This window comes from Gorilla gorilla, chromosome 2 (assembly GCF_029281585.2).
Source record: "Gorilla gorilla gorilla isolate KB3781 chromosome 2, NHGRI_mGorGor1-v2.1_pri, whole genome shotgun sequence".
NCBI lineage: Eukaryota > Metazoa > Chordata > Mammalia > Primates > Hominidae > Gorilla > Gorilla gorilla.
This window is the reverse complement of record NC_086017.1, coordinates 67,731,102-67,752,875: the sequence shown is the minus strand read 5'-3', so window position 1 is coordinate 67,752,875 and position 21,774 is coordinate 67,731,102. Positions and strand designations below refer to the sequence as shown.

At 38.0% G+C, this 21,774-nt stretch overlaps 1 protein-coding gene across 37 annotated transcripts in view; it reads right to left on the bottom strand.

Annotated features, from left to right (window-relative positions):
- Positions 1-21,774, bottom strand: part of SLMAP (sarcolemma associated protein) — a 167,973-nt gene that overhangs the window by 38,074 nt on the left and 108,125 nt on the right. For 6 of the 37 annotated variants that reach the window (XM_004034361.4, XM_055383187.2, XM_055383202.2 and 3 more), the window contains 5 exons: positions 21,394-21,562; positions 21,253-21,303; positions 20,818-20,868; positions 14,371-14,433; positions 314-373 (listed from right to left, as the gene is read on the bottom strand). In XM_004034361.4, coding sequence (XP_004034409.4) covers positions 314-373; positions 14,371-14,433; positions 20,818-20,868; positions 21,253-21,303; positions 21,394-21,562 — 394 coding nt within the window. The remainder of the gene's footprint in view (positions 1-313; positions 374-14,370; positions 14,434-20,817; positions 20,869-21,252; positions 21,304-21,393; positions 21,563-21,774) is intronic. The other 31 variants (XM_019024376.3, XM_031009370.3, XM_055383203.2 and 28 more) reach the window with 7 other exon arrangements.

The following is a 21,774-nucleotide window of genomic DNA, read 5'->3' as shown; positions in this document are numbered from 1 at the left end:
CCAAAGCTGAAATTAATGCTGGGAATGACAGAGATTGCAACAAATCTTTAATACCTAAAGAAACCTATATCAAGTACTAACATTCAAAAAATCATAAATATACATCCACTTAAAAAGACACATTCCAGTTACGATACCCTTCTTAAAACAGAAGTCTGATTATTTTATATATTATCTGATACTGTTACTGGCTTGCTATTTTGTGAGCTATAAGAAGTAAACTGATGGTTAAAATACTATAACCTTGAAAATATACACTAACCTTCATTATCCAAAAGAACTGTCAAAAAACATAGAAAAACAGAAAACAAACCTTTTGAAAGCTTTGTTTCTTCTACCGCTTTGGTTAGATGCCCTTCGACGATCAGCTTCTCTGCCAAGGAAAATAAACGTTACCATCCAAGCCCAAACTGAGCAGCATTTCCCTGAGCTGGGCAGTGTAACACATTCCATGACCAAATTTAAAGATGATAACATTACTCCTATGACCAAGCTTGAATAAAAACTTGAATCTGGACGGGGAACTAAGAGAACTGGAACTATGACGGAGCAATCACGTTAATGCAGAAAACTAGGGGCAGGCAGACAATTTGCCTTTTATTTTCACCTTATTTTAAAAGCCTAGATCTTTTTATAAAAAGGGCTCAGAAGAAATAAAGCAATCCTCTTTAGATCAAGGCTATTAAGTTAAAAGATTTATGAAAAGGTATTTATTCAAATGAAGAAGTAATAAAAATTAAGTTATATCGATAGTTTACTGTTCTCTGCTGACATAATTCAGCAGAGATGCCTATATAATGTATTTCAGTAAATGAATCATTTTAGAAAAGCTATTCAAATAAATAAAAAAATTTTGTTTTGTTTTATGGGGGATTCTCTGTAAATGTATAATGCTACTTTTTTATAATTTAAAGTCATATTTTCATATTCCACATTTCATTGAAGAGGATGTATCTATTCTGTGTCCCCTTATTTACTCCTGTATGTCAGTTGGTCTCCTTCAATTTATTCATTTGCAATATATGTGAAGAAAATTTTCTATTCTCTTGCTTTACAACCAACTGCAACTTGGTCTCCATCCACCACTCAACCATTGAAACTGCTCCAATATCATTATAGCCTCCAGTCTCCCAATGCCCATGGCTCCTTTTCTTAATTTTCATTTCTCATAGGCTCTTTGCAGTATGTGGCACTTTGTCTCTGACTTTTTAAAATCAGAAAGAGGGGCCGCGCGCAGTGGCTCACGCCTGTAATCCCAGCACTTTGGGAGGCCAAGGCGGGTGGATCACGAGGTCAGGAGACAGAGACCATCCTGGCTAACATGATGAAACCCTGTCTCTACTGGAAACACAAAAAATTAGCCGGGCGTGGGGGCGGGTGCCTGTAGTCCCAGCTACTCGGGAGGCTGAGGCAGGAGAATGGTGTGAACCCAGGAGGCGGAGCTTGCAGTGAGCAGAGATGGCGCCACTGTATGACAGAGCGAGATTCCATCTCAAAAAAAACAGAAAAAAAAGAAAAAAAACACAGAAAGTAACAGATTTTGATTAAGATGTATAATGTAAGCTGTCCTACCTGTCCTCTGTCCTACTTCACTCCATTCCTAAAATTCACTTCCTACAACTTTTAGCCATTTCTTCTGATACTTACATTTATATTTCTAAATAATACATTGATTTTATTTTTCCATTTTAGATATTTATTGAGAATCTATTTTACATGGTTAAATTTTGCCATTTTCTACTACCATCCTCAAGAGTTGCATTTTGTCAATCTATAATCACTATTTTTTTTTTTTTGAGACAGAGTCTCACTCTGTCACCAGGCTGGAGTGCAGTGACACAATCTCAGCTCACTGCAACCTCTGCCTCCCGGGTTCAAATGATTCTCCTGCCTCGGCCTCCCAAGTAGCTGGGACTATGAGTGCGCACCACCACACCCAGCTAATTTTTGTATTTTTAGTAGAGACGGGGTTTCACCATGTTGGCCAGGATGATCTTGATCTCTTGACCTCCACCCGCCTCAGCCTCCCAAAGTGCTAGGATTACAGGCATGAGCCACTGCGCCTGGCCTATAATCAGTATTTATATTGAAAAATTATTTTATATAATGAGTCATATAGTATGTTATAATTATATTTCCTTTCTTGTATGGCCTTCAGTATACTCAGAATTTATAATGCTTCATTTTTTTGTTTTATTAATTTTTATATATCTCAAACATAGCCCAAGTTCTCACAGAACCATACAACTTTCAATATTGTCAAACACACCAAGTAATTTATCACATTATATATCCCCATCTTCCTCTTTCTGTTTTATTCCTTTGTTTTATTATAACATATCCTCTTATAATTTCCTGAAAAGGGGTGGACAGAAGGTAAATACTTTGTGATTTTGCTTCTCTGAAAATGTTAGCATTCTGCCTTCACATGTGATTGATGCTTTGACTAGATACACAAATCTACAGGAAATACTTTTGCGTCAGAATTTTGAAAGCATTGTTCCACTGTCTTCTAGCTTCCAACCAGAAGGTGAGTCTAATACAGCTTGAATCCTGTTCCTCAGTACACATAGCAGGGATTTCTTGTGCTCAGTAATATCTGGTTTGCCTGTTCTGTTTGGGCATCAGGGAGGACTGCACATCCCAACTCCCTAGCACTGAGGAAGATTCACAGGACTGATGCTAGCCAAGGCCAAAGCATTTAAGAGAAAGTTTAAGTTTTTTACACCTTATCCCACCACAGGAACTCTAGAAGCTGTGTGTTGAGACAGCAACATCATAAGATAGTAAAGACTCCATCTGTCTAGATCTCTGAGTGACAATATGGAGCAGAGTGGTCTTCCTCACCATGGACATGTAGTGTGAATGAGAAATAAATGTTTGTTTAGTTGAGCCATTAAGATTTCATGGCTTGGCTGGGCATGGTGGCTCATGCCTGTAATGCCAGCACTTTGGGAGGCCGAGGTTGGCGGATCACCTGAGGTCAGGAGTTCGAGACCAGCCTGACCAACATGGAGAAACCCCAAAATTAGCTGGATGTGGTGGCGCATGCCTGTAATCCCAGCTACTCAGGAGGCTGAGGCAGGAGAACCGTTTGAACCCAGGAAGCGGAGATTGAGGTGAGCTGAGATGACACCATTGCACTTCAGCCTGGGCAACAAGAGTGAAACTCAAAAAAAAAAAAAAAATCTCATGGCTTATTTATTACTATATTATAAATTTAGCTTATTATGACTATATGATAGCCTTTGTTTCTCTCTAGACGGTTTTGGAATCTTCTCTTTATTCCTGGTGCTCTTAAATTTCATATTCCTCAGTGTGTAGTCTCTTTTTTCTCTTTTTTTCCCTTAAATGAGGTGAAATTCACATAACATAAAACAACTATATGAACAATGCTGTAGAATTTAGTATATTCACTATGTTGTGCCTAGTTCCAAAACATTTTCATTACCCAACAAAAACCCTATACCCATTAAGCATTTACTCCCCACCTCCACCTCACCAGTCTCTGGCAGTCCCACATCTGCTTGCTATCTCTATGGATTTACCTGTTCTAGATATTTCATATAAATAAAACAATATAACACATGACATTCTGTGTCTGGCTTAGTGTGTGGTCATTTAAAATATATTGTGCTAAGTACTCGGTGCATTTTTTTTTCAGTTTATAAGCTCGTATCTGTCACTTCTGGGGAATTACCTTGTATTCTACTTAATTGGTAAATTATTCCATTCTCTCTCTCCCCCTTATTCTCCCCCTCTGGAATTCATTATTAATATATTAGATCTCTAGGATTAAACCTCAAATTTTCTTTAATTTTCCCTCTTGGAAAAAAAAAAAAACCTCTTGCCTTTTTCTTATATTTTCTGGGACATTTCCTCTACTTTCTCCTCAATCTTCCTACAGTTTTTAAAAATCTGGTATCATATTTTTAGCTTTCAAAAATTCTATTTGCATTTTGCTCCTTTAAAAAATACCATATTTATCTTGCTTCATCCATAAAACTTCAAAAATTATACTTTTAAGCTGGGTGCAGTGGCTCATGCCTGTAATCCCAGCACATTGGGAGGCCAAAGTGGGTAGATAACCTGAGGTCAGGAGTTCGAGACCAGCCTGGCCAACATGGTGAAAACCCGATTCTACTAAAAATACAAAAATTAGCCAGGTGGCAGGCACCTGTAATCCCAGCTACTCAGGAGGCTGAGGCAGGAGAATTGCTTCAACCTGGGTGGCAGAGGTTGCAGTGAGCTGAGATCACGCCACTGCACTCCAGCCTGGGCAACAGAGCGAGACTCCATCTCAAAAAAAAAAAAAAAAATTACACCTTTAAAAAAGTTTCTGCTTCTCAGGTGCAGTGGCTCATGCCTGTAATCCCAGCACTTTGGGAGGCCGAGGTGGGCGCATCACGAGGTCAAGATCGAGACCATCCTGGCCAACACTGTGAAACCCTGTCTCTATTAAAAATACAAAAATTAGCCAGGCATAGTGGCACGTGCCTGTAGTCCCAGCTACTCGGGAGGCTGAGGCAGGAGAATCGCTTGAACCCAGGAGGTGGAGGTTGCAGTGAGCCGAGATCGCACCACTGCGCTCCAGCCTGGCGAACAGAGCAAGACTCCGTCTCAAAAAATAATAATAATAAATAAAAAATCTAGTTTAAAACAGTCTGTAACCACTGAGTCTCCAACTTGGTGTAGAGATCTCAATGCTTTGGGAGTCACAAGTGTAATACATACAATCGAGGTGAGATCAGAGATCTCTGCCTCTCACTTTACCCCTTCAGAGACTCAAGAAAGAAATTTCCTGTCATGATAACTGCAGGTCTTGAAAGACCTATCTAACTTGGTACAACTCAAAGAGAGATAGAGTAGAAGGCTTTCTTTCTTCTTTTTTAAAACTTTTTTTTTTTTTTTTTGAGATGGAGTCTCGCTCTGTCATCCAGGCTGGAGTACAGTGGCATGATCTCAGCTCACTGCAACCTCTGTCTCCTGGGTTCAAGTGATTCTCCTGCCTCAGCCTCCTGAGTAGCTGGGATTACAGGCGCGCGCCACCATGCCTGGCTAATTTTTGTATTTTTAGTAGACATGGGGTTTCATTCACCATGTTGCTCAGGCTGGTCTTGAACTCTTGACCTCGTTATCTGCCCGCCTCGGCCTCCGAAAGTGCCGGGGTTACAGGCTTGAGCCACTGCGCCCAGCCCTAAAACTCTTTTTTTAAAAATTTTGAGACAAGGTCTCACTCCATCGCCCAGACTGGAGTGCAGTGGTGCAATTATGGCTCACTGCAGCCTCCCGCTCCAGGGCTCAAGCGATCCTCCCACCTCAGCCTCCTGGGCAGGTATGACTACAAGCATGTGCCACCATGCCCAGCTAATTTATTTTTATTTTTATTTTTGTAGAGACATGGTCTCACTGTGTTGGCCAGACTGGTCTTGAACTCCTGAACTCAAGCGATCCTCCCACCTTGGCCTCTCAAAGTAATACGATTACAGGCATAAGCCACTGTACATGGCCTTAAAACTCTCTTTTTTGAGCAATACTCTAGAGAGGTGATTATTCATTTTCCACTATTCTAAAACCATATTTATTATAAAAAATGACATACAAGTCTGGGCACGGTGGCTCACACTTGTAATCCCAGCACTCTGGGAGGCTGAGGCGGGCGGATCACCTGAGGTCAGGAGTTCGAGACCAGCCTGGCCAAAATGATGAAACCCCCATCTCTACCAAAAATACAAAAGTTAGCTGGGCGTGGTGGCATGCACCTGTAATCCCAGCTACTCAGGAGGCCGAGACAGGAGAATCGCTTGAACCCGGGAGGCAGAGGTTGCAGTGAGCCAAGATCGTGCCATTGCACTCCAGCCTGGGCAACAAAGTGAGACTCAGTCTCAAGAACAAAACAAAACAAAACAAAACAAAAATGACATACAAAAAGGAACATAAAACACAAAGGTATAGGTTAATACATTTTCATAAAGCAAATATCTATGTGACTGCAGCCCAAGTCAGGAATAGAACCACCCCACCAACCCCTAAAGCCCTCCACAGGGAGGAAGCCCTTCCCTCCAATAAAAATCCCTTCCTCTCCCATAAAGGTAACTACGATTCTGTGTGCTTTTTTTTTGAGACAGAGTCTCACACTGTCTCCCTGGCTGGAGTGCAGTGGCATGATCTTGGCTCACTGCTACCTCCACCTCCTAGTTTCAAGCAATTCTCCTGCCTCAGCCTCCCATGAAGCTGGGATTACAGGTGCCCGCCACCCGCCACACATGCCCAGCTAATTTTTTGTATTTTTAGTAGAGATGGGGTTTCACTATGTTGGCCAAGCTGGTCTCAAACTCCTGACCTCGTGATCCACCCACCTCGGCCTCCAAAAGTGCTGGGATTACAGGCATGAGCCACTGCGCCTGGCCTATCCTGACTTTCATGGTATTTAATTTCTTATATTTCTTTATAGTCACACTACCCAAATATACATGACCAAATAATATGATTTTAGTGGTTTTGAACTTTATATAAATGGAAAACCATATAGTGTGTCAGGCTTTTTTTCCGCCCAATATGCCCCAGTGTATTTGTCCATTTAACTACTGAGGGTCTTTTTGGCTGTTTCCAGTTTGGATCTAATGTGAATAATGCTGCTATGAACATTCTTGAATTTGTACCTGATGCACAGGCATCTCTGTAGGGAACCTACCAAGGAGGAGAACTGAGAGTATAATATGTTTGACATGTAAGTACCATCATCTAAGCATTTAGTCAGAAGACTATCAAATCTTGTCAAAGACTGAACAGAGAGAACCAAATTTACTTCTTGGTTGACAGAAATAAATTATGTACTAACCATATTACTATGTGGCATAAAATTAAAAATGAGAAACTATACAAACAATACACTCAAAAGAAGTTCAAAGGAGGCTGAATATGGTGGCTCATGCCTGTAATCTCAATGCTTTGAAAGGCCAAATTGGGAGGATCACTTGAGCCCAGAAGTTTGAGACAGCTATGCCAAGATTGGATTGAGTTCTTAAAGCTAAAGAGCCATTTTCCTTACTTGACAGCTACAACTAATTGAAACTAAAGCAGAAGATAAACCCAAATAGCACAGACTATCTGATACTGATGTCAGTTTCCTAGGGATCTGAAACAAATTGACTGGAAGAGAGGAGGGAGTGAATATAAAAGAACCAGACAATCTGCTGCTGTAACTGCCAACCTGGAAAATATTTCTAAGTCTCAAAATTGGGTTTCATTAAGAAAATGTTATGACTAGGATATCAAAATAATGTGCTTGACACCAAATTTTTTAAATAGCATGCATACTGGTAATTATGCACAGCTTCTACACCTCTCCAACATGTTTTCTGCCTGCTAACTAATGTACATTTCAGTGTGTCATGCATTACTTAGAGCACTTAGTAAATACCATCTCAATTAATTTTCATAATTCTATCAGAGATACTGCCATCCCACTTTATAAATGAGGAAATCAAGGTTTAAAGAGGTAAATTTATCCAGTATTGTCCACAATCATACTGCCAGTGAGACAGTGCATCAGAATTCACATCAAGATCCCTCTGATTGAATTCTAAACATCATAAACAGAAATGAGCTAACGTTACCTAAAAGATCACCAAGAGCAAATATGATGAAGAAACAAAGATTAGAGTATCAAGACACAAATTGTTACAATCGGTATTCAAACCAGAAAATTATGTCCCTTCTGAAATAATTAACTAAACAGAAATAGAGACATAGAACCTCATAGGAGAGGCTCTGTGAGGTTCCCAATTTTAATAATACAGACTTTCATAAGGTTACTCATTTCTGCAGCAAAATTTAATCAGTTAAAGTAACTCTTGCTATAGAAGATGTTGTGCCTTTTCATAAAAACAGTTCCAGAAGCTATTTGTCCTAAAATTTAAGAAGGAGGCTGGGTGTGGTGGCTCATGCCTGTAATCCCAGCCCTTTGGGAGGCCAAGGCGGGTGGATCACCTGAGGTCAGGAGTTTGAGACCAGCCTGGCTAACATGGTGAAACCCCATCTTTACTAAAAATACATTAAAAAAAAAAAAATTAGCCGGGTATGGTAGCGGGTGCCTGTAATCCTAGCTACTTGGGAGGCTGAGGCAGGAGAATTGCTCGAACCCAGGAGGTGGAGGTTGCAGTGAGCCGAGATCACGCCATTGCACTCCAGCCTGGGCAACGGAGCAAGACTCTGTTTCAAAAAAAAAAAGAAGGAAAAAAGCATTTAGAATTCAAGGATAGACTGAAAACAAAGTGAAAGGGACCAATTTCAAGAATATGGAAACAGATCTTTTTTAAAAAGCAACAGTACACATACCAAAACACCATTGGCATGTACTTAAGATTGTCACCTGGGCAGTTATAATGGGAGAAAATCTGGTAGATATGTTAGAAAGTGGGCTGACTAGGGAAATGATCAGTACAAACAACTCTCTAATACATCTTAGATTGAATAAACCACTCTGAGAATAAAAAAATAAAATTAGCAGCACCTAGCTGACACTCAGAGTTTTCCTGTTACAGGGACGTAACATATTATGAGCAGGGAAACACAATACATGTTTTCTATTATTTGCCATAAACTGCTTTGGCTTAGAGAAATAAAAGTTTACAAAATGAAAATCTAAAAATCTGTTTCGTGTAGAATATGTAATCAGAATACTGAGACTGTTCAGAGAGGCTGACCTCAGAGTGATGAAAAATAAACATTCAGTCACATAAGCAACATCAATTCAATGCATTACTCCAAATAAGGCAATTTCTATGTGAGAGCAAAGCCCTAAGAGAAAGGAGGGAATGAGAAAAGCATATACAGATAGTGACTATAATTTTTCCTAGTTATGGGGGTGGGAGGCAGAGAGAAATATGTTTCTGAAAATCAGGAAAAAAACAGTAAGACATAAAATATTAATTAAACTAATAACAACAAAAAGTTAAGTCTCATAATAATAACAAACACGGATTAAGAATACATCCTCAGATCTCAGGTGTTAAAAAAAAAAAAAGAATACAAAGGCATGAGGTCTACTTTAGGGCACTGATTAACTCTACCATCGAGAGAGATGCCCTTGGGGAGTGGGCAGTTTGTCTCTACAAAGTAGACCTCAGGAAAATTTCTCTGGCATCTGGCAGTGATGCCTCTCTCCTCATTAGAACAGACAGTAGCAAAAGAAATCAAAGGGGCAGGCAGCAGTCCAGAGAAGGCTATCTCTCACTCTATGCCCACCAAGTGATGGCAGTTCTCCATGTCCTTTCACCCTTCATCTTTCCACCACGCATACAAGTTAATCAAGTGACAGAGTTCATGGATATGTATGAAACAGATTTAGAGATACATTATTTCTTAATTTGGAAAGCATCTTTAGCAGAACACAAAAAGTTTCAATGTATCCATTAAGTTTATATGGTAAACTTTAACTAAAATTTGCAGAGAACACTAAATGTGGAATTTTGCCTAAACCAAGCTCATGTCTGAATCCCTGAAGAGGAAAATATTGCTGAAGCTTTTTTTAGCAAGTTTTACTGAAGTGACTTCCTAATTCTAGATTATATGTGGTAAAGATCTTTTAATAGAGAATATTTACTTTACAGTTCTGAAATTATGCAAAACATTATTTAAATCTCTGTTCAAAGTCCAATTTCTTTGTCTGGAATTTAAAGTTTTTCTTAGAAAAGAGAAGTTTTTCTTTAAAAAGTCTGTTTTACCATAAAAGGAAAGCAAATTGAAATGTGTTTCAATTCATTTATTTTCTACAACTTTTAAATGGAAAGAGCCAACAACCAAATTGTTCTCTTATAGATTCATACACATAAACTGAAAAATCTGTCATCATATTAAAGACAGACATGGAAAACCTTATGGAAATAAATGATTTGCTTTCTAATTTTTAAAACACAAGGTGAATTATACTATAGAAGCACTAATAAATAATGAAGGCTAGGTATCTAACATTTGCTTTTTAAAAGACTGGAAACAAGAAATATGAAGCAGCACTGCACACAAATATTTACTTCATATTCAAAATTATAAATCAGTTCAAGATACCTATCAATGAAAATAATGGCAAAAAACCTTGTGTGCACTTGTTAATATGTAATCCAAAATTGTTTTAAAAGTGCTTGAGTATAAATTTACTTAAGATATTTGCTGAATTTGTCTTGCTTATAATATTAAAAATACTTATTAAACACAACAATTTTTACAATGGCAGCATGTCATAAAATGATAAAATGTCCCTTCTGACAACAAGTCAAACCAGAGTCAACCCTCACTTTCCCAACTCTGGTTACCCAAATTTAAGGAAACGAACAGATTTGGAAAGTTTTGAAATACCTCTGGAATCACCAATAACCAAATTCTTACTACTTGCTACCTGAAACTCAGAAACCAAACAGATTTCAATAGTAGGCCTCTCCTTAGCTACCTGAACTCATAGCCCAAACTTTCTCTGTTTGCACTCAGGGACCGAAAGGATTCAGATGTCTGGGAATACTTATTTTTCTTTTGTTTTGTTGTTGTTTTTGTTTTCTGAGACAGGTCTTGCTCTGTAGCCCAGGCTGGAGTGCAATGGTGTGATCATGGTTCACTGCAGCCTCGACCTCACGGGTTTAAGCGATCCTCCTGCTTCAGACTCCTGAGTAGCTGGGACACAGGCATGTTATCACCATGGCCACCTAATTTTTTGTAGAGATGGGGTCTCACTATGTTGCCCAGGCTGGCTGTAAATTCCTGGCTCAAGCAATCCTCCCACCTTGGCCTCCTGAAGTGCTGAGATTACAGGTATGAGCCACTGTGCCTGGTTTTTTTGCTGTTCTTTGGTCCACCCTTTGTACACAAAAATGGGATTTTATATTTTGATTTTTTTCTTGTATGTAGGTACTACCTGTTTACTATTTTCTCATGCTATTACACAGTCCTCATAAACATCATTTTAATAACTTTCTAACATTCCCATTGAAGGGATTTGGTGTAATTTATATAAATTCTGTGCTATCTCTGCATGTTTATTTGGTCCATTTTCCCCCAAAACTATGATGCAAAAAAAATCTTCAAACACCTTTTGTATATTTAAAGCAAACTTTATTCTGTGTTACAAATATAGCTAAGTATTTTATACTATTTTAAGTGAAATGTTCAATAATAAAATAGACATTAAAAAGTAAAAAGCTTTTTTTTTTTTTTTTGAGACAGAGTTTCGCTCTTGTTGCCCAGACTGGAGTGCAATGGCACAATATCGGCTCACTGCAACCTCTATCTCCCAGGTTCAAGTGATTCTCCTGCCTCAGCCTCCCAAGTAGCTGAGACTACAGGTGCCCACCACCACGCCTGACTAATTTTGTATTTTTAGTAGAGATGCGGTTTCAACATGTTGGTCAGGCCGGTCTTGAACTCCTGACCTCAAGTGATCCACCAGTCTCGGCCTCCCAAAGTGTTGGGATTACAGGTGTGAGCCACCTCGCTGGCTTTTTTTTTTCTTTTTCCCCAAAGAGACAGAGTCTCAGTATGTTGCCTTAGGCTCGAGTGATTTTCCCACCTCAGCCTCCTGAGTAGCTGGGACTACTGGCAAAAAGTTGTTTTGTTTTAAGTAAGCCAGTAATAATAACAAAATAAAACAAGGATTTTTGCAAATTGTAACTGAGTAGACATTCTTTTGATAATTATCTGCTCTCATTAGGGTTCAAAATATAAATCTTAAAAGTTCAAAATAAAAATCTTTCTTCTAAAGATTTGTATTTTATTTTATTTTTTAGAGACAGGGATTTGCTCTGTTGCCTAGGTTAGAGTGCAGTGGCACAACTATAGCTCACTGGAGCCTTGAACTCCTGGGCTCAGGGGGTCCTCCCACCTTAGCTTCTTGAGTAGCTAGGGCTACATACATGTGCCATCACTCCCGGATAATTTTTTTGTTGTTGCTGTTGCTGAGACAGTCTCGCTCTGTTGCCCAGGCCGGAGTGCAGTGGTGCGATCTTGGCTCACTGCAACCTCCGTCTCCCAGGTTCAAGTGATTCTCCTGCTTCAGCCTCCTGAGTAGCTGGGATTACAGGCATGCATCACCAGGCCCCAGCTAATTTTGTGTATTTTTAGTAGAGATGGGGTTTCACCATGTTGGCCAGGTTGGACTCAAACTCCTGACCTCAAGTGATCAGCCCGCCTCAGCCTTCCAAAGTACTGGGATTATAGGCATAAGCCACAGCTCCCAGCCTCTCCTGGATAATTTTTTAAAGTTTTTTATAGGAACAGGTCTCACTATGTTGCCCAAGCTGGTCTTGATCTCCCGGCCTCAAGGGATCCTCCTGCCTAGGCCCATGAAAGAGCAGGATTACAGACGTGAGCCATAGCACCTGGCCTAAAGATTTGCATTTTAGATTAGATATTCTTTTAGTTGGTATCAGTGGACACCAATTATTTTGCCCCAGGTCCCTGTGCCAATTTCCCATAAAAATGAGATTTAGTAATCAGAAGGTAACAAAAAGATGTACTAATCTTTGCTTTATAAATATTGTTTTTTTTTTTTTTTTTACTTTTTAATTTTTTTTTGAGACGGAGTCTCACTCTGTCACCCAGGCTGGAGTGCAGTGGCACGACCTCGGCTCACTGCAACCTCCGCCTCCCAGGTTCAAGCAATTCTCCTGCCTCAGCCTCCCAAGTAGCTGGGATTATAGGCATGTGCCACCACCCCTGGCTAATTTTTGTATTATTAGTAGAGATGGGGTTTCACCATGTTGGCCAGGCTCATCTCAAACTCCTGACCTCAGGTGATCCGCCCACCTCGGCCTCCCAAAGTGCTGGGATTACAGGCGTGAGCCACCATGCCCGGCCAAATATTGTTTTAAAAGGACAAAGAAATATGTTACATTTATTAAATAAATTGTCTCTAAGTAATACTCAACTTACACTTAATATTATAGTATCGAAACTGCAAAAACAGAAGCTCTGTGAAAACTATTAAATGAAATTCTCAGTTTCTTTGAAGGATCTCTAAGGAGTATAACATTTGATGTGTTGAATTTGTGTCTGTTTTAATTACCAGGTATGACCCATAGAACCCCCAAGCGCTCCCTGAGGTAGTGGGGCAGGGTAGCGGGGGGCACATATGCATGAATATCCACAAAATGAAATTATGAGCATAAAAACTTGGGAAACCACATTTCCAAGAAAGGAGAGCAGAATGAGAAGAATGCCTGAGAAAGTATTTGCTTGATGGGAAAAACCGTAGACATTATCAACAAATCTTTACCACATACAATGACCTTTACTTAACAAAACCAAGAAAATATCATAACCTTGCAATTGTTACAGATTTAAGCAGCTTTTGTGACTTTCAAGTAAAAAGGAATTAATGACATCTTTGTTCAGAATTCAGCAGAGGTCTAAATCACTTCAAAAGCCAATTTATCGTTTTGTTTGTTTGTTTGTCTGTCTTTGGAGATACAGTCTTGCTCTTGTCATCCAGGCTGGAGTGCAGTGGCATGACCTCGGCTCACTGCAACCTCCACCTCCTGGGTTCAAGCAATTCTCCTGCCTCAGCCTCCCAAGAAGCTGGGATTATAGGCGCCTGCCACCACACCCAGCTAATTTTTGTATTTTTAGTAGAGACGGTATTTCACCATGTTGGTCAGGCTGGTCTCAAACTCCTGACCTCAGGTGATCCACCCACTTCGGCCTCCCCAAAGTGCTAGGATTACAGGTGTGAGCCACCGTGCCCAGCCAAGCCAATCCATCTTTAAAATATATATATTTTTTGAGACAGAGTCTTGCTCTGTTGCCCAGCCTGGAGTGCAATGGTGCGATCTGGGCTCACTGCAACATCTGCCTACCAGGTTCAAGCGATTCTCCCACCTCAGCCTCCCACGTAGCTGCGATTATAGGCATGCGCCACCACGCCTGGCCTCTTTAAAATATTCTTAAAGATAGCCTTTTACAACTTCCCACGGATAGGCAGTTGAGGTCAGATTGTAGGACAATCTACTGCTACTACCTCTCTAAAAAGCTCCTGCTACTCTGAGGGCCATCTTCAGAATGGAGTGCCCAAACTAAATAATTATTTTTCTGGCTTCATTTTCTCTAAGAAATTTATTTAAGAACCTCAAATTTAACAAGCTTGAAAGTTTCCCTCTTTTTTATGGTGGCTATTATGAAATGCTCAGCTCCATCTGTGAAGGCAAATGCAACAGAAATACTTTTCTCAAAAGACAAATAGTTATGAAAAGGTTTGCTGCTGTCTAAAGATGCCCCTTTAAGCACTTCTGCTATAACAAACACATTGAGATCCTCATTTTACCTCTCACTTTTAAGTTTTAGCCCCTGACTTCATTAAAATCAATGTGAAAAATACTCTGTACTCACTCTGGCATTCTATGAATTGATGAATAAAAGTGCAGTCCCCGCCACTCTTTGAAAGCAAGTGCTCTAATAAAGAAAGAAACACCTTTAAGGATATAGTTTGTTGCTGTCTTTGAAAACCAACAGCAAAGGTAGGAAAACTGAAAAGTATTAACATGGGTACTAAGTAAGACTAATAAAGGCTTAATATATTTTGATACTAAAGCAGACATATTTTGGAGTTAAATGACTGAAAATTATTATTAATTTGTACACTGAATGGTTAGCTTTTAAAGGTGTAGTTTATATCCAAAGAGCTCAAAAAAATCACATAAATATATTGCTTTAAAATGGTTCTTCCACTTTAATGGTTCTTCTACCTTTTGTCCACTAGAACTCAACAAATACCCTTAAATAATTTAAGTTTGTCATTATTAAATTAATTTTCAAGTGATTGTTATATCATACTCCCTCTTCAAAGCTATTCATCTTAGTTAAGAGGCAAAAGGTAAATACTTTAAGAATATCATAAAGTAATACCATAAAATTTTTAAGAAATTGATGTAATAAGTTTTACATATTCATTTCATAATCTTCCCTTTTGAGTCACTTAATCTGTACCTCATACAGTATTAAAACATTAAATTGTTTACCTCTGCCCAAATGACCAAAATCACTGCCTATTCATTTTAAAGTAAGAGCTTGGTAAATGGTTTTGCTCAAGTCAAACAGAATTTATTTTTCATTTAAAGAAATGAATGGAGACAATAAAAATGTAACATAGTGGTTAAATAAAAGTTTCAGTTCTTTTCTTACAATAATCTTTATTGTGATTTAAAGAGTTACTTCTGAATCTGGATAATGTCCTTTAACGTGTATTTATATCTTTCAAAATGACCAAATTGATTTTGGAAGTTGAAGTGTTAAAAACATATTCTGACATAATGACTACTTGGAAAGTGTGAAAGCATTAGAATCTGTCAAAGGGGACACATGAGTTGGCACCATTCTCTCTATAAAAACCTCCTTCCCCTCTCCTCCACCTCAAGCCACGTTACTCCTCAATCGTCTCAACTTTGCATGAGAGGCAGACACTACCTACTTAGATCATGCCTTACCTCTCTTTACATCCTTCCTGTTAGCTATCTTCTTTAATTCTATACTAAAATTTATCATTATGCTTTAATAAGTTACATGGTGTGCAGAGCCTCTCATCTATCATCACCATCAGTGTAAGACAAAAACATGGAGGAAAAAGGTTGATAAAACTTGTGTTTTGGAGAGACCAATGCACTACATACCTAGAATACTATATAGAGATACAATATAGCCTCAAAAAGAAAAAAATACTAACAGCAACAGAAATTTGAAGTTAAAAAAAAAATCTAATAAATAAGAATTTGACAACTGGATCCAGGAAAAGCAAAACAGGAGCCCTCAGTATAATAGTAATTGCCAAGATAAAAAGTTGTTTTTCATAAATCCTATTTTAGCTATGGTAACACTTTAAAAACTCAAACTACATCATCATGTTATATATATATAAACTCATTTGGAATGATATTTTAACTTAACTAAAGGACTTTACAAAACATATTTGAAACATATTTCAGACTAATATCAAAGAACTTCAGATGACATTTATTAAAGAGGGACATCCCACCATTACTTACAAAGCTAACACTCACACTTTTATCTGAACTCTACATTAAAATATTTACTAAACTGGTTTAGATAAAATCTGATATTAATATAAAAAGATAGAGAAACACTCTACTTAAAATACATTTTATTTATATAAATGAGTTTCCTATGGATTTTTTTTATATACCTGTGTTATCTAATACTATAGCCATTAGCTACTGTAGTTACTAAACCCTTCAAATGTGGCTAGCTCTAATTGAGATGTCCTAAGCATAAAACAAATGTACAATGATTTCAATGAATTAGTAAGAAATCAGTGATATGAAATATTTTATTAATAATTTATTAATCATTTTAATATTTATTAATATTGAAATATTTTGGATGCTGTAGGCAAAATAGATCACTAGAATTTGTTTTGTTTATATATATATATAATAGAGATGGGATCTTGCTATGTTGTCTAGGATCAAGTGCAGTAGTTATTCACAGGCGTGACTGTAGTGCACTACAACCTCAAACTCCTGGCCTCAAGGGATCCTCCTACCTTAGCCTCCCAAGTAACTGGGACAACAGGCATGTACCACTGCACCCAGCTTTTTATATTTTTAATGTGTGTGGTGGTTAATACTGAGTGTCAACTTGAATGGATTAAAGGATACAAAGTATTAATCCTGGGTGTGTCTGTGAGGTTGTTGCCAAAGGAGATTAACATTTGAGTCAGTAGGCTGGGAAAGGCAGACCTACCCTTAATCTGGGTGGGCACAACCTAATCAGCTGCCAGTGCAGCTAGAATATAAGCAGGCAGAAAAATGTGAAAAGAGAGACTGGCCTAGCCTCCCAGCCTACATCTTTCTCCTGTGCTGGATGCTTCCTGTCCTCGAACATCAGACTCCAAGTTCTTCAGTTTTGGAACTAAGATTGGCTCTCCTTGCTCCTCAGCTTGCAGATGGCCTATGTGGGACCTTGTGATCGTGTGAGTTAATACTTAATAAACTCCCCTTTATATATATATATAATATATAATAATATATATAATATATATAATATATAATACACATATATTATATATAATACACACATATATAATATATAATATATATTATATATAATACATATATAATATATATTATATATTATATATAATACATATATAATATATAATATATATTATATATAATACATATATAATATATATTATATATTATATATAATACATATATAATATATATTATATATTATATATAATACATATATATAATATATATTATATATTTTTATATATAATACACATATATATTTTATATATATATATATATATTCCATTAGTTCTGTCCCTCTAGAGAACCCTGACTAACACAATGTGGCTGCCAGAATTTTTTTAAATTAAGAGACAGGGTCTTACTGTGTTGTCCAGGCTGGAGTACAGTGGCACAATCATAGTTCATTGCAACCTTGAATTCCTGGGCTCAAGGGATCCTCCCTCCTCAGCCTCCCAACTATCTAGGACCACAGGTGTGTACTAACACACTTGGCTAATTTTTAAATTTTGTGTAGAGACAGAGGTCTCACTATGTTGCCCAGGCTGGTCTCAAACTAATGGCCTCAAGCAGTCTTCCCTGCTTAGCCTCCCAAAGTGCTGGGATTACAGGCACATGCCACCACACCTCACTAATTTAAAAAAAAAATTTTTTTTTTCTTTTTAGAGATGGGGTCTCACTATGTTGCCCAGGCTGGTTTCGAGCTTCTGGGCTCAAACAATCCTCCCTTGCTGGGATTACAGGAGCAAGCTACTTTGCCCAGCAGAAAATTTAAAATTATGTATGTGGCTCTCATTATGTTTATTTTTTATTTTTTTGAGATGGGGTCTCACTCTGTCACCCAGGCTGAGTACAGTGGTGTGATCATGACTCACTGCAGCCTTGACCTCCTGCGATCAAGTGATTCTCCCATCTAGCCTCCTGAGGAGCTGGGTCTACAGGCGCACACCACTATGCCCAGCTAATTTTTAATTTTTTTATAGAGATGGGGTCTCACTATGTTGCTCAGGCTGGTCTTGAACTCCTGGACACAAGCAATCCTTCCACCTTGGCCTCCCAAAGTGCTGGGATTATAGGTGTAAGCCACCACACCTAGCCTTATGTTTATTTCAGACAACACTGTCCTTTACTCTCTAAGATACATTCAGCTTATGCTTATTAGATAAGACACACAAAAAATTTACAGTACAAAACCTGTGCTTTTAGTAGCTACATTATATTTAATTTTTAAAATGGGATTCACTGAAAGTATTAGTATTATTAATTTTAACATCTTCGGATATTTAAAAATATTCTCTTACAACTATACTTGGCTCTCTCTCTACTATTTAAAGGATAATTTAGTTAAAATTATATAATATGGGTATGGACATTGGTAATACTGGGATACTTGAAAATTGGTTCATTATTATATTACAAGTGATTTGGAATGGAATTAAGTGACCCATCTTATTCCAAAGTCCACCCTTAACTAAGTTTTCGCGTATATCTAGAAATTTATTGCTTAGTTTCTTTTAAAATATTCTATTAGTCACTATCATACCACTCAATATATCACCACCAAAAAAGCAAGCACACAAATAAGGAAAAAATAATTATAGCAAGGAGTTACCTTTAAGTATCTAAAATATTTATTCTTAAAATCAAGGAGTCTTTAACAATTATATTAATACAATATGAAAACAGTCTACTATTATTTTCATCTGAACCAACTGGAACTGGAAAAAAATGAAGCAGTAATTTTACAACTCTAAATAGTGTAAAGACGGTTCCATGTACATAAAACGATTCTCTTAACTGAAGGAATGAATAGCAGGTTCCCAGCTTGGGTTAATACTAACATTATTAATAAATATAAAATCAAGAGGGTGATGACTGATTGACTGATTTGTTTTGTTTTGTTTTTTGAGACAAGAGTCTCACTCTGTTGCCCAGGTTGGGGTGCAGTGGCACGATCTGGGCTCATTGCAACCTCTGCCTCCCAGGTTCAAGTGATTCTCCTGCCTCAGCCTCCTAGAGTAGCTGGGATTACAGTAGCGTGCCACCACGCCCAGCTAATTTTTGTATTTTTTGTAGAGACAGGGTTTCACAAAGTTGTCCAGACCTTGGTGGTCTTCAACTACTGACCTCAAGTGATCCACCCGCCTTGGCCTCCCAAAGTGCTGGGATTACAGGTGTGAGCCACTGCCCCGGACATGATTTTTTTTTTTTTGAGACAGGGTCTCACTCCCATCGCCTGCAGTGGCATGATCTCAGTTCACTGCAGCCTCGACCTCCTGGGCTCAAGTGATCCTCCCACCTCAGCCTCCTGAGTAGCTGGGATTACAGGTGTGTGGCCACCATGTGTGGCTAATTTTTGTATTTTTTGTAGAGACAAAGTTTCACCATGATGCTCAGGCTGGTCTGAAACTCCTGAGCTCAAGCGATCTGCTTGATCCCAATGAATATAAACTACACCTTTAAAAATTCTCAAATTTAAATTCCATCAAATTGGAATTTTAAAAAGTCAATGCATTTTACAAAACATACGTAGAATAGTCAAACAGCAATGATTAATCAACATTTTTCTTGACAGTTTCAAAATTCATTACATATGCAATATAAGGTTTTGACCTTGCAGCTAACATACACACAATTACCTGAGCCTATACTGCCAGCTCTTGATTAAAACCTGACCAAACAAAACCAAACCAAAAAAGAACCAAAAAACCCACCTCCTAACTCTACCAGTTTGATTGCTGCCCAAGAACTATTATGATATCCCTTGATACATGGAAAAAATATTTTTTCTTTTCTTTTTTTTTTTTAAAGACAGGGCCTCACTCCGTCACCCAGGCTGGAGTGCTGTGGCACAATTATGGCTCACTGCAGCCTCAACCTCCTGGGCTCAGTTGACCCTCCCACCTCAGCCTCCCAGGTAGTTGGGACCACAGGCGCACACCACAATGCCTGGCTAAGGGAAAAAATATTTAATAAGTTCTAGGTATCAACTCTGATATCTTCCACTAACTTCTGTAGAAAACTGAGATGAAAGGCACATAGATTGGTAAACACAGAAAAGAGTTTAATTTCTACTGTACCCCAAGCACCTAGCGCAGGGTCTGGCACATAGTTGGTGCTCAATTAATGTTAGATGGAAGGGGAGAGAAGGAGAATGACTAGGGATCTTCAAGACTGAAGGATAATAGAGGTCACTGGGTAAAAAGTACCCCGTGTAGTGACAGGAAAACCAATAGTGGCTATATGTTTTTGGCAAGAGAGAACCCATGCTGTCCAGAAAGAAGGGTCACAGAACCAACAACTAATAAAAAATTTTTCTGATGGCAGAAAAAACTGACCCTGTTCTCTCTGATCAGTGAAATAGATGGATAAACAAAGTAGTTTCTACGATATGTCCAAGGCCTCAATAAGCTGTTAAATAAACTCGAACATTTTAAATGGGGGTCAAGTATCACCGGAGGCAGAACTTGATGAAACAAAATGGTAGTACAGCTCTTCGAAAAACAGAGTGGGGAAAAAGATCTATATTATATATTGCTAAAGGTGAACTTAATAATTTTCTTATTTGAGTAATTGAAATTTCCATATAACAAGGGATATCTAAGAATTGATCACAGCATCAACTCTTACAAAATAAAGGAAAGCTTGATTTTCAAATGATGGGGTTCAATGATCTGTGAGAGCATGCTTTTCATTCCAAACACTTAAAACCCTGAACTCCTTATCCTGCTTAAATACTAAAATGATATCATAAAAAGTATATATATATTTAAGTTTTTTACACTACCTTTTTCTGTGCTCCCATTTATTTTAGGTAAGAAGTCATCAACTTGTATCCCTAGGATTAAGACAGTATATCATTGCCTGATCAAAGAAGTATTACTTTAAATGTGGTCTCAAGTGTAACCATGGCATTCTGCAGTCCTAAGATTAAGATTGTATAGAACACTTTAAAAGGGATCCTGCTGTTCATGTACTTTTCTTATTTAAATATCCCTAGGTAGAAGATCTCAGAGCAGAAATTTCACTCATCTCAAGGAAAACAATGGTGCCCACTGGTGGCAATCAAGCATACTTTTAAAGAAAATTTTCTAAAAGAATATAGATACTTTATACCTAATACATAAAACATCCCTTAAAAAATGCAGTGTGAGACAGTAAACAAGGTCAAAAGTTTAAGGATAAAATTCAGGTTTAAGTAAGAAATTTGGATGCCACCTACCTAAGCTGCTGCATTCTTTAAGAGTTTTCTCCTGAAGATGTTCTAACCGTACTGTAAATAAAAGTCCAAAAAAAAAAAAAGATATTTCACAGATAAAAAGAAAAAAATAAAATAAAATCAATTTCTGGATTAGCTACTTACCTTGTAAAGCTGTTAGCCTTTCATTGGTGAAATCATTATCAGCTTGCAAAGCTTCTATTTTTGCCTGGAGCTCCTGTTCTTTTTCTTCCATTTCATCTATTTTATGTTGTAATTCTTTTTTCTCAGCCTGTCCTTTCTGTTGGATTTCCTCTTGTTTTCCCTCTGCTACCTAGAGAAATAAGAAAATTCAGTTATTTAACAAACCTAACTTTGTTTTAAGAGCGAGCCCCAGGAATGCCTTTATTCACTTAAACTTCTAAGAAAAGTTTGTTCTGTAGAAAAGAAATGTTCTACAGAACATTATCTGTAAACCTGACATTTCTTTCTTTCTTTTTTTTTTTGAGATGGAGTTTCACTCTTGTTGCCCAGGCAACCTCCGCC